The following is an 18619-nucleotide window of genomic DNA, read 5'->3' on the forward strand; positions in this document are numbered from 1 at the left end:
ATATCCGTCTCTCTGGATCGTTAGAAATGCTCAGCACAGTTCTTACGACACATAAGGACCAAACACAGTCAACTTTTCTAGCTCTCACCACTCCCAGATGGTTTCTCTTGTTTTTTTTAATTGGAGTCCACGGAGAGGCAAGTTGACCTCTTATGGATGTATACTTACATTTTGAAGTGTTTGTATTTTTCTCTCCCTTCTTTGACTTGATATAATTAAAGCTCGAGGTGATGGAGTGAAGTTTTTGAAAACTTTTGGTCTCTACTCTGGAAAACCTCAAGTGCTACTACTCAGTGAAAGCGTGAGGTGTAATCTGATTGGATTTGTGCTGCACAGTCCACCTAAGCAACAGCCCCAGCCACAGATAACAGCATGTCAGTGCAGAATGAACCATAAAAACCTCAGTCTTGACACACATTGGCGGCAGCACACAAAAGGCAACACGAAACACAGAGATACGCGGGAAAAGATAAGTGTGGGAAGAGGAACTGTCTTATCTCCAAACAATTGAGAAACGTGTGAGAGAAAAAGCAGGAAACAGGGATCAGAATCACGGGGCCTGTGCTGAAGATGCTGGCAGGAGGTTCAGGAAGCCCTGGGGGGTCGCCAGAAGCAACAGGAATTCAGGAGGGACTCTGATCTTTCCTAAGAAGGGGTGGGCAGCTGCAAAAGGGCATCCTCTTTGATAAGTATCAGGAGGGGTTATATTTTCATAAGAGCTCTGCGTTTGGTGCTTTGAAAGAGCCGGAGCTGGCCTTTTTACCTGCATGGGTCTGTTGACATTTCATCTGAGCTTGGCAATGCCTACTGGTTAGATTCTTGATGGGCAAAATCTTAGTCTATGCAATGCTGCCCTACCCTGGGATTGTAGCGGTTCCATTGGTTCAATGGAGGTGCATGTCCTAGAGAAAAAGAAAGAGATCTTGTTGTCAGTTGTACTTAAATCAATAAAATATTTTCTTCCCTCATCAGGGACACACTTCCTGATGGAAAGTAGCTTATCATCTCTGAAGCCTTGGGTCTCCAGGTGGCAGCCATGCTTCTGATTCTCCTGGGGCTCCAAGAGAACAGGTCATGTTCTTATGCAGAAACCACAAGTGAAATAACTGACTAGTTTAGAATTCTGACATCTCCAGACACCTGCTGTACTGCACTTGTTTATTTATATTTGAACAGATAATTGTCCCCAACATTACTAATCTATGCATTAAAAATATAATAAATCAGATCTGTATCTTTCAAGAAGGATAGTCTGGGAGTCAAATGGGAGAGATTAGAAAAATGATTAAAATATATAGAATATAAAGTAAAAAGTATTAAGTACTGGAGAAGAACAGCTAAAGTGAGATGAGTATTCAAGAGAGATATTCGAGGAAGACTTCTTGGAGGAGGTCATATTTTATCTGGGTCTTCAAAGATTTTCTGAAAGGCAGGGAGAGGAAGGCCTCAGAAGATAGAAGGGCACTCCAGGCAGAAGATGCTGCATGGATTGCCATGGAGGCTGCAGGTGGGAGCCTGGATGCGGGGAGCAGCTGAGTGGCTATTGTAAACCACCTGCACAGGAGTTGAGGAGGGCTTTACCTAGGGAGGTGACCGAAAGCATCAAAGATGTTGCAGAACTAACTTTTGGGTTGTGAGAGACCAGGACGAGAGAAAAGTCAAAGTTGCTGCCAAGTTTCTGAGCTTGAGGGGGCCGGTGGTGCTGTTCATAAGAGCCGTGAACAAACAGAGGGAAGGAAGGAGCTTGATGAATCCTCTAGATGCTGTAATCCTACTGAATCTCAGGTGCCGCAGGACATCCAGATGGGTGCAACCAGCTGGGTTTTGGATGTGTTACTGCAGGTTTGAACTCAGAGAAGGGTGAGAGGTAAAGGCTTAGGAGTCATTTACATAGAATTCATAGTTGAAAAAACAATAGATGAGCTTGCTAAAAGAGAATAAAGAATGCAAAGTTGCATTCTTGGAGATCATCATAGATTTTTGGGAAGAGGGAGAGAAAAGCCAGAAAATATTATCACAGAAGAAGCGGTCTGAGGGAGGAAAACAGGCGTCTGTGTTATCTCGGCATTACAAGGAGGAAGGGCATCTTGCAGAGACAGGAAGGGGGTATGAAAGAGGCGTAAAGAAAACCGAGGACGGGGCAAGGCCATCAGATGTGAAAATGTCATGATGACCTCGGAAGGGACTGTCTTGGTAGAGTAGGGACAAAAACCAGATAGCAAGAGATTAGGGAGTGAATGGGCAGTCGTGAAGTAGAGGCAGTGAACAGAAATTATGCTTTCAAACATTTTGGTGATGAAGTTTAGCAGGTAGCCATATAGATAGGAACAAAATGGCAGAAAGAAAAGACAACCGTATTAATCTGTTCTCACACTGCTATAAAGATAACTACTTGAGACTGGGGAATTTGTCAACAAAGGAGGTTTTATTGACTCACAGTTCCACATGGCTGGGAGGCCTCAGGAAACTTAGAATCATGGTAGAAGAGGAAGCAGGCACCTTCTTCACATGGTGGCAGGAGAGAGAGTGAGCGAAGGAGGAAAAGCTCCTTATAAAACCATCATATCTCATGAGAACTCATTATCACAAGAACAGCACGGGGAAAACTGACCCCATGATCCAATCATCCAATCGTCTTCTACTGGGTCCCTCCCTCGACCTGTGGGGATTATGGGTATTATAATTTAAGATGAGATTTGGGTGGGGACACAGAGATAAACGATGCCAATATCTGATGGAGTGACTGGGAGCAGGTTGGCAGGGGCAGCACGTTTTCTGTGGAGGGACCCTGGAAGGAAGAAGGCCAGGAGCGCAGAGAGAGCTTGAGGTAGAGAGGGAGCAAAGGTGCTCACGTCTCTCTGGCTGAGGGAGGAGTAAAGATGTGGATGAGGGCGAGCCCTGAGCTGGAAAACTGAGAAGGTCTGGGACAAAGATGCTGGAGGAAAAGGAACGCCGAGCCTTTGGCAGGACACGCTGGGCTCAGGTAATTGATTTGTAGTGGAGCCTGTTGCCCCAGCTTTGTGACCTTCCTCATGAAACCCTGGCAGTTAAGAAGGGGAAAATGTGATTAGTGTGCTCTGCTCAGATGGGCAAATGAGATAGAAGAACAGGCAAAGTCGTCCTGAGTATGAGGAATGTGGATGAAGGATTGAGCACACTCAGGGTCCCGGGGGTACGAAGCAAGGTACGCAAGTTGGCCTGTTCCCTGTGAAGCAACAGCACACACAGGGCAAGAGCAAGGGCAACAGATCACCACGCAGAAGTGAAACAGATGGAAAATACATGTGTTCCCCAAAGCAGTGAAATTTACATTGGTTTCCGCTTTCTCCCTCAAATTCAATCAAATCTCCAAGAAGCAAAGATGGAGGAATCCGAGGGAATGATGGCCTCTGAGAAGTGCAGGGGGAGAGGAGGAAATGGTCTAAACGGGTGTGGGATGAGGAAGGAGAGAGTGGCAAGGCCAGGTGAGAGGGCCATGCATCTGGGGACAGAACTAGAGGGGAGATGCAGGGCCTCTCAACAAGATGTTTCATCGTCACCTCCTCCCTTTGTGTTTCCTCTCTTTAGGAGCTCTTACAGGCAAAACAGGATCTTCAAGATCTGCTGATTGCCAGGGAGGAGCAAGAAGACCTCTTGAGAAAGCGAGAGCGTGAACTCACTGCCCTGAAGGGAGCCCTGAAAGAAGAGGTTTCCAGCCACGATCAGGAGATGGACAAGCTGAAGGAGCAGTACGATGCTGAGCTGCAGGCCCTGAGGGAGAGTGTGGAAGAGGCCACCAAGGTGAGGGATGGGGCAGGAGAATCTGGCTTGGGAACAGAGGGAAGGGTAAGACCCTCTCTCCCACACCAATGCAAATCCCCTTCCTTCCTTTTAATTAGAGAGTGAATCTTAGTTCATCAGTTCATGGACACAGAGCTTACTAACGAAGAATAAGTGCAGAGGTCCTGATGGTGACCTTTTAAAGTCTATAAACTGAAACGTTGCTAGGGACATTGGTTAAATCCTATTGCAGGAGGGAAGATGAAGAGGCCGAAGATGAACACTTTGAGGTTCTGCAGCCGGTTGCAGGGTGGAGGGCTGCACTCTCCCAGGCGTTCCTAACCGTCAGAGGCCGGAGGCATTGTGCGACCGTGTTAATGGGCAGAAGTGCAGACGGGACCCAGATTCCTGGAGTCCTTCACCCCCACCCTAGTCTGTTCCTTTTGATTTTGTGTAGCCTTTTGTTAGACAATTCAGGTTCTTTCCTCAGCACAGTTACAAGCAATTTAATTGGCTGAATTGCCTAAACCCTTTCAAGATAGTTTTTCTCTTAATTGAATTCTTGGCTCCTACAAATAGATTCAAAATTATGCTGAAGTCTTTGAAGGCGGACGTCATATTGGCTGTTGAAGAAGAGAAAAAGAGTATTTTGAAGGGGTAAATGGTTTAAAATGTCATGCCATCTTTAGGGAAAGAGGGGAATTACAGAGTATATAACATTTTAGAGACTCTGCAATATATAGGTTGAAAATGATGAAGAAAGCACTCTTGATATTGTTTATTCTGTGATGATTACAGTGACAGCTCAGAGCTAGTAGCCTCTCTCTCCCCTAAGCCCTATGGTGATTCACTGATTTTCAATTATGGCACGGTAATTGCAAATGACAAGAAGTGAAAGATGGGTTTGTTTGTTACAACAATAAAAAGTCTGGGAAATAGTCTGTTTGGGGTTATTACAACTTTGAGACCGTTTTTAAAAGCCTCTTGTTGATTTCCCTATCTTAGTCTTTTTTTTTTTTTTATAAGATTTGACTGAATTTGCGGGAGAAAAGCAAACCCGATTTAATTTGTATTGCTTCGAGGGGACCTGTCTATTATATGCATCTCATTTCATTTCTGTACAACAGCCTGGTATTCTCGCGATCGATCTTTATGTGCTATTGCTTCATCAGGTCCATGCCAATAGGCTACTGAGTAAAATGATTCTCCTTTGGACACATTTCTTTATCACCCTTAAATCTTGCCTGAACGTTTGAGTTACTGTGGTGTATTCTGGGTGGCTCCTTCACAGGTAGTTGAGAATAGTGTTGGGGGATAAGTTTGTAGTGATTTAAATATAAGGAAAGTCACACTTGTGCCTCACATGGGGTGGGGCTGTTTGGTTGGAAGCTTTCAGGTTGTCTACTGTCAGAGATATGTAAGTGAGGAAAGGAAACACGGCAGGTGAAAGGGTATCTTCGTTGTGTGGAACTGAGGTCATCAGTAGAGACTGACGTTACTGTGTTTTGGCCCTTTCAAATGTCTGCATTATAAATTAACTCATAGTTTTTTCATTATGCCAGTTCAAGAGAGAGAACGACATTGACCCATTTCAGTCTTTAAAAACAGAACAGGCGAGGTAGTCAAGATGTGTATCATTGGCAGAGAATGGACAGTTTCTGAGCACTGGGAAGCTAACCCAAAGGGGTTCGGCTTAGTACCCACTGGACGGGGGGCCAGCAAGGGCTCTTTGTTCCAGGTTGTTTTCTATGCTGCTGCCAGCATCTTTCCTTAAAAAAACAAAGCTGATCATGTTGGCCTCTGCTTAAGTAACTCGCTTGGCTCCCCATTGCCCCAGACTGAAGCTGAAAATCGTTAGCCTGGTAGGCAATAGAAGTCCCTTCTCTGCCTAACCCATCTCCAGAAAACTCCCCATCTTTCATCTGTCTCACCCCTTCATACGTGTAGAGTGACTTGCTCCTACTTTGCCACCTGACCAGCCTCTTCTCCTCCTGCAAGACCTTCTCCGAACGTCCTCTCTTTTGTGAGCATGCCCTAGACACCTGTACTCCCTTCGGTGGAGTTAGCTGCACCTTCCTTCACCTTCCTTAGGGTTTCTGTGGAACACTGGCCATTCTTCTACTGTCATTTGTTCCTACCCTGTTGTAATTTCTCATCCTGTCTGCCTCCTCCATTAGACTCTGGACTTCTTAGGCACAGGGGACAGTTTTGTTCCCACCCTCCGCCCACCCCCCCCCGACTTTTTTTTTTCCTGGAAAGGGAGTGACAAACTCCAGGACCTCTGGGGCCAGACAGAGAGCATAGATAAGTAAAGCTCTGAGTTTGTTATTGGGCTGATAGGAGGGTATGGTGGGGACTTTGACAAGCTGACTGGAAGGCATGTTCTTTGCTGGAGGGGTCAGATATCTGGATGTTTCTGTGAGATCTCCCAACTTTTAAGCCTATCTTCAAATTATAAAAAAATAAAATAAAATAATAGACCACTACACTCCATATGCAAGTCAGGAGGAGCCTGTGCCCTTAGCCCCTTGAACTCAGCATAGTGCCTGGCACATAGTCGCATCTGTGCAGTGTCTGGCAGGTGAACGTTAGTTAAGGACAAATTTCCTTTCTAACTGGGTTTTCAGTTCCTGCCATTTAGCTCCTGTTGCATTTTTCCAGTGGTGATGTGGGAGGTCTTTTAGGGAACTCTGCTATTATTCTGTGAATTTCTGTGCCTTGCTTTTGAATCCCTCCCTCCCTCCCTCACCTTCCTCCCTCCCTCCCTCACCTCCCTCCCTCCCTTCCTTCCCCCCTCCCTCCCTTCCCTCCCTCCCCTTCTCTCTTTCTCCCTCTCTCCTTTCCTTTCCCTCTCTTTCCCTCTCTCTCTCTCCTTCCCTCCTTCCTTCCTTACTCCCTCCCTCCCTCCTGCTCCCTTTATTTCTTTCTTTGAGTCTTGCTCTGTCACCTTGGTTGGAGTACAATGGCACAATCTCTGCGCACTGCAATTTCTGCCTCCCAGTTCAAGCAATTCTAGTGTCTCAGCCTCCCAAGTAGCTGGGATTACAGGCATGTGCCACCATGCTTGCCTGATTTTTTTTGTATTTTTTGTAGAGATGGGGTTTTGCCATGTTGACCAGGATGATCTTGAACTCCTGGCCTCAAGTGGTCTGCCCACCTTGGCCTCCCAAAGTGCTGGGATTGCAGATGTGAGCCACTGTACCTGGCCTCCCTGCAGTTTCTTAAAGAGAATCCTGATTGTGTTTTATTTTTTTTAAACCATATTAGTTTTTGCTTCTGAAGGTGGCTGTTGAACAAATGTAATAGTCATATTTTATCGGGGACAAATGTGTCAATTTACTAGATGGATGCTATTTTGGGTTATATTATTTGTGTGTTGGTATTATAGAATAGAATCTTAAGATTATTCTATTGACTATTTGGAGGAGAGTGAATTAAATATAATTTTTAAATCTGGTAAATAATGTTTCTTAAATATGTGCCCTTACATTTAGTTTTTACCTGCCCCAGTGGGAGAACCACCCACCCACCACTGTGGCTAAGGCTTTTTTTTTTTTTTTTTTGTCTGAGATGGAGTCTCACTCTGTTGTCCAGGCTGGAGTGCAATGGTGCGATGTCAGCTCACTGCAACCTCCGCCTCCTGGGTTCAGGTGATTCTCCTGCCACAGCCTCCCAAGTAGCTGGGAATACAGGCATGTACCACCACACCTGACTACATTTTGTATTTTTAGTAGAGACAGGGTTTTGCCATTTTGGCCAGGCTGGTCTCGAACCCCAGACCTCAGGTGATCCATCTGCCTCGGCCTTCCAAAAAAACTTTTTTTTTTTTTTTTTTGAGACGGAGTTTCGCTCTTGTTACCCAGGCTGGAGTGCAATGGCGCGATCTCGGCTCACTGCAACCTCCACCTCCTGGGTTCAGGCAATTCTCCTGCCTCAGCCTCCTGAGTAGCTGGGATTACAGACACGCACCACCATGCCCAGCTAATTTTTGTATTTTTAGTAGAGATGGGGTTTCACCTTGTTGACCAGGATGGTCTCGATCTCTTGACCTTGTGATCCACCGGCCTCGGCCTCCCAAAGTGCTGGGATTACAGGCGTGAGCCACCGCGCCCAGCCAAAACTGACATCTCTTTAAGAAATTTTATTGCATTATAAAGTTTATTTTTTCGATAGGTCTTACGAAGCAGCCCAACCTCGTCTCATCAGTTTTTCTTATTCTTGCCACTGCCTCAGTGCCAAAAGCCCCTAGTGCTGTTTTATCATTGTAAAATAACAAGCACTTCATCCTAGCTTGAGCTTGAGCACGAAAAGTTTTACATCACTAGAACATTTCGTGAAAAATGTCAAATTATATTTAGAACATGGTACAGGTATTCCAAACAGATATTCTGTAATACAGTCTATTTTGTAGGCTCAAACAGCCACATCTTTTTAAGAATCGATTGATTGCTCAGTGGATGGAATTCATGAATGCCTAGGTTATGTGGGGTTTCCTCACCCAGCAGAATGAATTGCATGTTACTGGCAGAGTGGTGGTGGTTTGGGTTATCACGTGCACTATTTAAGTTCTCTTCTTGTAGAGAAATGGATCTTCGTAGTCTGTTAGAAAGGCAATTATTTGTACCAAACATTCTTTTAAAGGACTAAGCACTTAAGCAACTTATTTCATAATGTGCTTTTTTCTCTGTTACTGGTCATTTTACACTTTTTCTAGTGTTGAAAAGGAAATGTCTTTTTTTTCCTTGGGTTTGCGGCCATGGCTAGAACCCCTTAGAGGAAATGGATGCTCAGTGGGGCTGTGAATGACGCCATCTGGGAGCGAAATGAGTCTTTTCACAGCTGTTGGCTTCTTTTTTCCAAACCTAACCCTTCCTATCTGCAACTCTTGTGCAGAAGAGAAGTACAGGCAGTATAGTTTCTTTAAATGTCTCAGAAAGTAAGCTCAGCTCAAATTCCAGCTCCTCCAGGAACTTCCCTGGTTGCTTCTTGGACCTTATGGTTTCTGGAGACCTGGTATTGTTGCCAGTTTTGCCCTGGGTTTTATCTTCTCTGCTGTGCTAGGTACTGTCCTCATTTTCTACTTGGCATCACCATTGTGCTTGGTACTTAATAGATGATTAGTAAAGGTTTGTGGGTTAGGTGAATGAATAGACAAAAGGGGAGATGGCTTTAGAGTCCTCAACAATCCCAAGACCAACCGTTGGACTGTTTTGGCTTTTAATTTATAAATTCTGATTGTGTCTCATGAAAATGAACAAATCGTGTCTGTTAGGAGCAATATCATAATGTCAGTGTTCATCTTGGAAGGAGTAATTTTGCGTCTCAGAGCTGCAAGTATTTTGATGCTGATAAGAAAGCCACTTTTGTTTCTGTGCCAGGTAATATGACTTCTGGGCCATTAGGCACTTTCAGAGTGCCCAACATATAGCAGTTTTGCAACACATATCTCCCAAGGGAATGCGTGAGGGAGAAGAGGAGGGAGGATGAAGACATGTGAGATACTCTTGCCATCCTTCATTTCTCCATTTGCATTCTTTTTAAATACCGCACTTGCAAATTGATTTACTGAGGAACTGCCAAGTACAAGGCATCGTGCTAAGTTTTTGAGGGCTATAGATATAAATCAGGTGGAATTTACCCTTCCAGGAGACTGAAGGAGAGCTATGTAACTCTCTAGCTGATTATAGACGAGAGTAAATGACCCAAGTGAGGTGGAGATGAAGTCCCAGAGGAAACCCTATAGGAGACCCCATGGCTGTGCTTGGGAGGAGGACTGGTGGCAGTCACAAAAGGTTTCATGGAGGGGACAGTATTTGCGTTGATTTTGAGTGGTGTTTGGGCATGAGGCCTGAGGACATTGTGGGTACTGAGTGCAGCATGAGCAGTACCTTGTAGGCGGGAAACTGAGATGTCTGGGCTGGGTTTTGTAGACAAAGAGACGTTAAGGTGGCTACAGATTAAGAGACTTAAGGGGCAGGTGCCCAGATCCAATGGGTGGACCGTGCTTGGATTCAAACAGAAACAAACTGACTATAAAAACCAAAAATATCTGAAATCATTGGGAACATTTTAACACTCTACATTGATGACATTAAGAAACAATCTAAACAGTTTTTAAAGGGTGATAATAGTGCTATTGTTTTTAAGAGTCTCTGACTTTTTTTTTTTTTATTTTTTTTTTGAGACAGATTCTCACTCTTGTTGCCCAGGCTGGAGTGCAGTGGTATGATCTCGGCTCACTGCAGCCTCTGCCTCCCGAGTTCAAGTGATTCTCGTGCCTCAGCCTCCTGAGTAGCTGGGATTATAGGCACATGCCACTACACCTGGCTGATTTTTGCATTTTTAGTAGGGACAGGGTTTTATCATGTTAGTCAGGCTGGTCTCAAACTCCTGACCTCAGGTGACTCACCTGCCTTGGCCTCCCAAAGTGCTGAGATTACAGGCATGAACCACTGTGTCAAGCCAAGTATCTGACTTTTAAAGAAACACACTAAGGTTTTTATGGATGAAATGAGAGGCTGTCTGAAATTTGCTTTAAAATATTCCACTTTGTAGGGGGAAGTTATTGGGGCATATGGATGAAACAAGATGAGCTGTGTGTTAATGTGTATTAAAGCTGGGTAATGGGTAGGTGAGAGTTGATTACATATCCTCTCTACTTTTGCAAATGTTCAAAGTCTTCTCCCCTCCCCTCCCCTCCCCTCCTCTTCCCTCTTCTCTCCTTTTTTTCTTTTCTTTTCTTTCTTTTAACAGAGTCTGGCTCTGTCACCCAGGCTGCAGTGCATTAGCATGATCTCGGCTCACTTCATTCTCCACCTCCTGGGTTCAAGCCATCCTCCCACCTCAGCCTCTCAAGGAGCTGAGTCTACAGGTGCACGCCACCACACCTGGCTAATTTGTGTAAAGACAGGGTTTCATCATGTTGCTCAGGCTGGTCGTGAACTCCTGAGCTCAAGCTGTTTGCTCACCTCAGCCTCCCAAAGTGTTGGGGTTACAGGCATAACCTGCTGCACCCAGCCTTGAAGTTTTCCTTGGTAAAAAAGGTGTGTGTGTGCATGCACATGTGTGCACGTGTGTTTTAAAGAATAAACAAAAAGTTAAAATTGGAAAGGTGAGGTGGGGTGAGATTGTGGAGATGATTTTTAGTTGGTAGTGAGGGGGCAATGGATGTCTCTTTTATTAGGGACCGATATGGTTTGGCTGTGTCCTCATCCAAATCTCATCTCAAATTGTACTCTTATAATTCTCACATGTTGTGGGAGGGACTGGTGGGAGCTAATTGAATCATAGGAGTGGTTCCCCCATACTGTTCTCATGGTAGTGCATAAGTCTCACGAGATCCGATGGTTTTATCAGGGCTTTCTGCTTTTGCGTCTTCCTCATTCTCTGTTTGCCTTCTGCCATCCATGTAAGATGTGACTTGCTCCTCCTTGCCTTCCACCGTGATTGTGAGTCTTCCCCAGCCATGTGGAACTGTAAGTCCAATTCAACCTCTTTCTTTGGTAAATTGCGCAGTCTTGGGTATGTCTTTATCAGCAGTGTGAAAACAGACTAATACAGGGATCTAATAGGGACATTACTTTGCGGTGGTGTGACCTGAGGCTGCAGGTGGAATGGTTAGAAGCAGAGAGTGAGGAGGAATGAACAGGAAGTAGGGGCTGACTGAGGAGACCCCGCAGGGAGCGTGGATTGGGGTGAAGACAGAGAAGAGAGACAGCTGACCTAAGCAGGCGTTGCCTCTGGGTGCCTGGAAGGGAGTTGCACTGGGAATGGGAAGGCTGATGAGTTCATCTTGGGGTCCCAGGGGCCCTCTCTGTGAACAGTGAGTGAAGAGCAAGGCTGTGAAAGAAGGGAAGGGGGCTGAGGGCCTGAGGAGAAAGAGAAGACACAGACAGAAGGCCTGAAGACAAGCAGCCATGTCCAGTGCCAGGAAAGCAAGGGGAAGGGCAGTTCGTTTGGCTTGGTTAACAGTCTGCTGGGAGAGTTTCTAAAAGCAGCCTGTTTTTGCATTATACATTTCCACGTTGAGTTTCTGAACTTCTGTCTTGTCTCTTCCTCATACTGGAAGTTCTTTCTGCCCATATTTTATATTCTTTAACCCTTGTAGGAATTTTATTCAGATTTCTCCCCCTTCACCACCACCCTCCAGTTTTGGCTATGGGTGTGTATCTTACCCAGGAATTTGGAAACGTCACCCGGTCTAATAGAAATGAAATATGCTTTGGTTCTCATGTCATTCCTAGTTTGGTCCCTTCCCTCTTTCCTGCCAATCTCAGAACAGGTTTTTCCAAAGTGTAAGGTCAGCAGAAGGTCAGGTGGTAAACCCAGTGCTAATCTCAGGATCAGTGGAATTGCTTCCCTTAAGACATGGCTAATTCGGTGTAAAATCTCATTTCTGTCTTCTCCAGAGGAGCCAGGTTAGCCAGGGAAACGGCAAAAATTCCTCATTTCCTCTGCATTTTAACTTCAAATAATCAACTTACCCTGAATGACAGCAACTGAAAGCAGGAGAAGTGGTGGGGTTTGCAATCAGGTGCCCAGGAAAAGGCAAATACCTCTTTTCCACAGACTCAAGTGTGCCTAAAGTGACATGGAACTTTCCATAGGCAAAAGTAAAATGGGTAAGATTTATAGCTTAAAAAAGTTCTCTTCTAGTTATTTCTCTCTCGCTCTCTTTTTTCCCCCCAGAAATGGCTTCTTTAATAGTTGCATAACTCTTCTGCATCTTGATTAAACAGGACATAAATAAGAGGGCTAGAGTGGTGTCCTGGGATGTTCCTTTTGAACCCATCATGGGCCCAGTGTTCCATTCTGTGTCTCTGATCCCAGGTGCCTCCTGTGTCCTGAGAGTTAATGGCTGTCATGAGAAAACTCCGGGGAGCTGGGCGAGGGATAAATCTCTTATGGGGCCTCCATGAGCGATAAACAGAGTGTCTCTGCAAGTCACTCCTGGTGTTTTACCTGAGCTGCTTAGAGCCACTTGTGGTGGGTTAGGTCACAGAAGACAAAGATATTCTGGTTTATCTTTAGATATGCAGATTCACTTGCCGTCAAATGTCTGAGTGTGTTTTCTGTGCCAGCATAGTGCTGGTCATTAAGAATATAAAGGCAAGCAAGCTGTGGTCTCTAGCTTTGAGGATCTTATGTGGTCTTGTGGGCAGAAAGATGTGCAAATAAAATGACAACAAAGTTATCGGTGCTGTGGTTGTGGTATGTGCCGAGTAGGAGATCAGGACAGGATTATCGCTTCAGGTGGCAAAATTCAGGTGAGAAATAGCCTGTCAGTTCTGTGAGTTGACACCCTGAGTGCCTTTTATTTACTGTATACTTAAGAATTAGCAATGAAAAAGAACCTTCCTCTTCCAAGAACCTCTCCAGGAGCTTTGGGACGTTAGTATGCCTTGAACTTGCTGACTTTGTACTCAGCTCCTTTTAGTGAAACTCAGAGTTAACAATTAGAATTGCTAGGAAGACAAAGAAAAAATATTGACTTGGCTGATGAGTTGAAATACATTTCACTTATTCAGTAAATCAGATTCCAGTTACAGTTCAGATTTCCAGAGGGTATGAGCTCATAAAGTATTTATAAGTAGAGCCCCTACCTTTCCTGGCTAAGATGACAGAATAAAAGGCTTCGGTTTCCAGGTTTACCGTTAGGGTTTTTGGCAAGTAGATTTAGCAGCTGCTATTTTGTGGAGAGGATTTTGGCTTTAGCTTCACAGTGCAGGAAGAACTGATGAAGAATTCTGTTAGGAGAATTCCTCATGCGGAGAGGTAGGAGATTGGGTTTGAGACGGAGTTTCGCTCTTGTTACCCAGGCTGGAGTGCAATGGCGCGATCTCGGCTCACCGCAACCTCCGCCTCCTGGGTTCAGGCAATTCTCCTGCCTCAGTCTCCTGAGTAGCTGGGATTACAGGCACGCGCCACCGTGCCCAGCTAATTTTTTGTATTTTTAGTACAGATGGGGTTTCACCATGTTGACCAGGATGGTCTCGATCTCTTGACCTCATGATCCACCCGCCTTGGCCTCCCAAAGTGCTGGGATTACAGGCGTGAGCCACCACACCTGGCAACTGGGTAATTTTTAATGACGCTACTTTGATGCCTCATGAACATGTTTAAGCAGGCTGGTATTTTCCAACAGTTCCAATAAGGAGCAGAAGGTAGGGCTGATACTCAGTGCACCTCAATGACTCAAAATCACAGCAGATTCACTGGCAGTATCTGGAGAAGGTGTCAAGACTTAGTTGAGTAGCAAAGGAGGTAACACGCTGGAAACACAACTGACGAGTTTGGTCACATGGTCATGCTGCCTAGCCTTCCGCGGGCCTCCTGCTCACCGATGGAGGGAGGAGGGCCCTGCCTGTTTCCCACCTGTGACGAACAGTGAAGAGGGGAATAGGCTCAAACTACTCAGATTTCATGTTCCATAGTCAGTGTCAATTTCTAACTGTTGGGAATGGATTGTTGATATAGTTTTTGGAATATCCATTCAATAAATAGTTCACATTTAGTCATTAATTTAGCAACTGTCTAAGGAACATTTTATTTATGGCAGGCACTGTGCTGGGTTTTAGGAATAACAGACAAAAGAGATGAGAAAGACATTATTCAGATAATCACATGGATAAATGTGTAATTTTCCGGGTTGTGGTTGTGCGCCCTGTAGTCCTAGCTCCTAGGGTAGCTGAGGCAGGAAGATCACTTGAGCCCAGGAGTGTGAGTCCAGCTGGGTAAGACAGTAAGACCCCATCTCAGAAAAAAGAAAATATATATACACATATACAACTCCGATGTGATAAATGCTTTGAAGTTCAGGGAGGCAGGAAAAGTTTCCTTCAGAAAAACGATGATGGAAATCTGAAGGATGAATGGGAATTAACTAGATTTTTAAAGAACGAGAGAATGGTCCAAGCAGAGGAAATAGCACGTGCAAGGGGCTTGCAGCAGGAGGGAACGTGGTTTGCTCAAGCTGTTAAACAATGGCAAGTGAGGCTGGGCTGTGAAGTGCAGTAGAAAGTCTGGTATGAGAGGAAGTAGAAGCAAGGGACCAGCTCATGCCGCCTGTGTGGAGCATCTGAAGGACAGGTTTTTAGAGAGACTGACAAGCAGGGGTGTGTGTGTGTATGTGTGTGTGTATTTCTGAGGGAGTGTGAATTTTTGACACAGGCAGATTCCTTTGGTAGAAAGGTGCCTTCTCTCGGCTTGCCCAGTGAGATGGAAGGCCCTGGGATGGTTCATTATGGTTCATTCATACTGCCACTTAGGATGGAGGCACAGGCTCTCTGAGGTCTCTTCCACGATTTTGTTCTGTTTTTAATGGGATTATTACCTGTCCTTCTCTCTCCTGATTCCTGTGGAGAAAGGGAAGGGCCCCATTTTCTTTGTGAGCTTTTGCTCCTTGCTAAGTGCCAGTCACCTGAATTGACAACATGTGTCTGTGAGCAGATGGATGAGAGTCGACAGGGCTTACAGATGAAGGGAGAAGTTTGGTATGCCAATGGAGGAGGTTGGTATGAGGAAAGTTTGTGTTTGTGTCTTGCCTGATAAGGCTTTTATAATGGATCAGTGCTGAGAATACCTTTAAACACTTAGAGAAGCAGAGAAAATAGCCTAGTGGAGTGCTTGCCTGCCTCCATGTGGCATGGATGTTCTGAGATCTCTGAGCTGTCCACGGACACTGCCCAGAGGTTCGGAAGTGTGAGTAACAAAGGAGCTATGGCTACTCACTGTGGGCCGTACGTCAGATGCATTTCCAGGTGTGGATATGGTCGAGCCACAAGAACTGGGTGGTGCAGTGAGGGGGTCTGTTATAAATAGCCTGGGACAGTCACGGCCACCATAATATTGCAAACAGTTGAATCCTTAACAGCTAAAGGAAAAAAGCTTAAATTTTATTATTGGAAATCCTGTTCAATCTATGTTGTACTCTCTCTGACCCTGTAAATTCTGCCTGATGAATATTTTTCTAAAGACTTGCCAAGATCATTAAGTAGATTTTTACTTGGTGGAAAATTTTGGCATTATTATTTGGTCACTTAAAGCAGAAAATGGAGTATGTCATAAGCTGTAAATTCATTAGACAAGAACCAGTATGGAAATAGCAATACCTACAATGGCGAAGTTAATCAGGGTGCACAAGGCATTCACAGCAGCCGGCTGGCCCCCAGTGACCTGCACCTTCTTGTCCTCTTGCTCCATTGTAGTCCCTTCCCATGTTGAAAAGTTCCGATCTGTGTAACCAATAGGGCATTAGGGAAATGATGGAGTCTGACTTCCACTGCTGGATCATAAAAGACATGTGGCTTCCTCCTTGCTTTCTCTTGGATCTCTTGCTGTGGAGGAAGCCAGCTGCCATGTTGTAAGGGCACTCAAGCAGCCTGCAGAAAACCCCATGTTGCAAGGGCACTCAAGCAGCCTGCAGAAAACCCCATGTTGCAAGGGACTGAGGCCACTTGTTAAAAGCTATATGAGTGCATCATCTTGGAAGCAGATCCTCTGGCCCCAGTCAAGCCTTCAGATGACTGCAGTCTTGACTAACATCTTGACTGCAAACTCATCAGAAAACCTGAGCCAAAACCACCCGATTGAGTCACTTATGACAGAGTCTCACTCTGCTGCCCAGGCTGGAGTGCAGTGGCACAGTCTTGGCTCACTGCAACGTCCACCTCCTGGGTTCAAGCATTTCTTCTGCCTCAGCCTCCCAAGTAGCTGGGACTACAGGTGTGTGCCACCACTCCTGGCTAATTTTCTTTTTAGTAGAGACGGGGTTTCACCATGTTGATCAGGCTGGTCTCGAACTGTTGACCTCAGGTGATCCCCTGCCTTGGCTTCCCAAAGTGCTGGGATTACAGGGGTGAGCCACCGCACACAAACTTTGAGTCACTTTTTGATTCCTTACCTTCAGAAACTTTGTGAGATACTGGCTGTTATTTTAGGCTACTAAGTTATCAGGCAATTTGTTATGTGGCAAGAGACAACTGATAGAACATTTTGACAAAACCATCTCTTTCAAGCTGCATTTTTTGATAGCCACTGGCTGTAGCAGAACCCACAGAACCCTTGGTGTAGTCCTTGTTACACTGGACTATATCTCTTAGGTGATATGTCGTGCTCCCCATCTTGAACGAGGGGCGTCTTGTCTGTTGTATCATCAGTAGTTTGCAGAATGCTCTGTGTTTGCTGTATGAATGAATCAGAATGTGTAGAGGTAAATAAAGGACACTCTCATGGTTTAAGGACAGGTCAGGATTTTAAATCCAGCACTGCCATTGACTTCGTAGAGTTTTCCCGGTCTTTCCCTGTTTTTATTTCCTCTCTTGTATAGGGATACTATTTGTGTTATAAAAAACATGCCCCAAATTGCTATGTATGCATATGTGCTTGTGCACATATGGACTATTTCAAGAGGGAGATAACTAGTCAATAGTGGTTACTTTTGGGGATATGTGGGGGATGGGGTAAGAGGAAAACTCAGAAAATGTTGCATAAATGTTTTATATCTTTTGAATTTATTCCATGTATGGTGAAATAGGAGTATCGATCTGTGCTTCTCCTTAGGCAGGTCAAGAAGGAGCCTCGAATTTAGTGATGTATTTTTACCTTTTTGTCACTGGGGCCCCTGCCTCTGCCTTGACCTTGACCTTGACCTTCCATCTGCTAACCCAGGTTTGTGGCTTCTGCATCCCCAGCATCTCAGTTCCATCCTCTGATCTCCTTTGTCACAGTCAATGCCGTGGTTCAGCTGTCATCAGCAGCCATCTCCCTATTTCCCCAACTGGGTTGTCCCCTTCTGACCACGCCCCTCTGCCACAGGTTTGCCACCCCATAGCCCAGCCCCTCCCTCACAAGTCCCTGCTGGCTTCCCTTTAGTTACAGAATCCTGCCTGGTCTGCGAGGCTTGCACTGCACAACCTGGTTCCCACCTGCCTTTGCAGCCCTGGCCCTCACTGTTGTCCCTGGTGAGCCTCGTGACAGCCACATTAAAGGATTCCCTGTCACCTACACAGAAGAGTGGGCTCTGTCACTCTGTATTAGCCACATCTAGGCCTTTGCTTTGCAATCCTGACCTGCAAGAAAGGACAGTACCCACAACAGAGGCTTATCTGACCTAAATGTCAATCATGTCACTTTGAGAAACTGGGATCTCTCTCTATATATACGTGTGTGTGTGTGTGTGTTTCTTTTCTTTTTATATAAATGACTGCTGTGTTACCCTAAGCCTAGTTGATGAGCAATAGGTGGAGAGACTGAACACTTCTGACACACCACATCTCTGATCCCCAAGAATCCTGTTCTTGCAGCGGGCAAAATAATCCTCCCAGGGTTGCATGTATTCCAGTCTTTTCTGAATTGCTGTCCTGTTCTTTCTCACTAAATTCTCTGCATGTGCCCTAGTGGTCTCCCTGCTTTCTTTCCTCTGTCCCCCTGCTCATATTAACTTGTCTGTCCCTAATGCCCTTCACTAGCCCCTGTGCTTTGGCCTCCTCCAGTTCAAATCCTGCCGTCCTTCATGGCTGTGTTTAGATGACATCTCCTTTTCTTTCTCTTTGAAATCCCCAGGATCTTTTGTCCTTCCGCTGGCATTTATTGTGTTTTGCTTTGCCTGTAGTTGTTTGTTTAGTCATCACATCAAACGTGAAATCTGGGGTGCAGAGATGGACAAGGTGGCCTCTGCTCTCAACTCTTCGCCTAGCCTAGTGCCAGAGACAGATGAGAAAGCTGACGGCCAGTTCCGCATGGTGCATGAGAAGCTGGCATATGGCACGAAAGCAGAGGTTCTGAAAAGGGTGACTTTGCTCAGTGTAGGAAGGCCAGGACCGGTTCTTAAGAGGGAGCGAGGCTTGGGCGAGTCTTGGGG

The 18619-nt window shown here is 45.4% G+C and overlaps 1 protein-coding gene across 11 annotated transcripts in view; it reads left to right on the forward strand.

Annotated features, from left to right (window-relative positions):
* CGNL1 (cingulin like 1) overlaps nt 1-18619 on the forward strand; it is a 180820-nt gene that overhangs the window by 86653 nt on the left and 75548 nt on the right. For all 11 annotated transcript variants that reach the window (XM_064361340.1, XM_064361332.1, XM_064361341.1 and 8 more), the window contains one exon: nt 3568-3780. In XM_064361340.1, coding sequence (XP_064217410.1) covers nt 3568-3780 — 213 coding nt within the window. The remainder of the gene's footprint in view (nt 1-3567; nt 3781-18619) is intronic.

Source organism: Aotus nancymaae, unplaced genomic scaffold, assembly GCF_030222135.1.
Source record: "Aotus nancymaae isolate 86718 unplaced genomic scaffold, 86718_ANA_hifiasm-v0.15.2.pri h1tg000041l, whole genome shotgun sequence".
Classification (NCBI taxonomy): Eukaryota; Metazoa; Chordata; class Mammalia; order Primates; family Aotidae; genus Aotus; species Aotus nancymaae.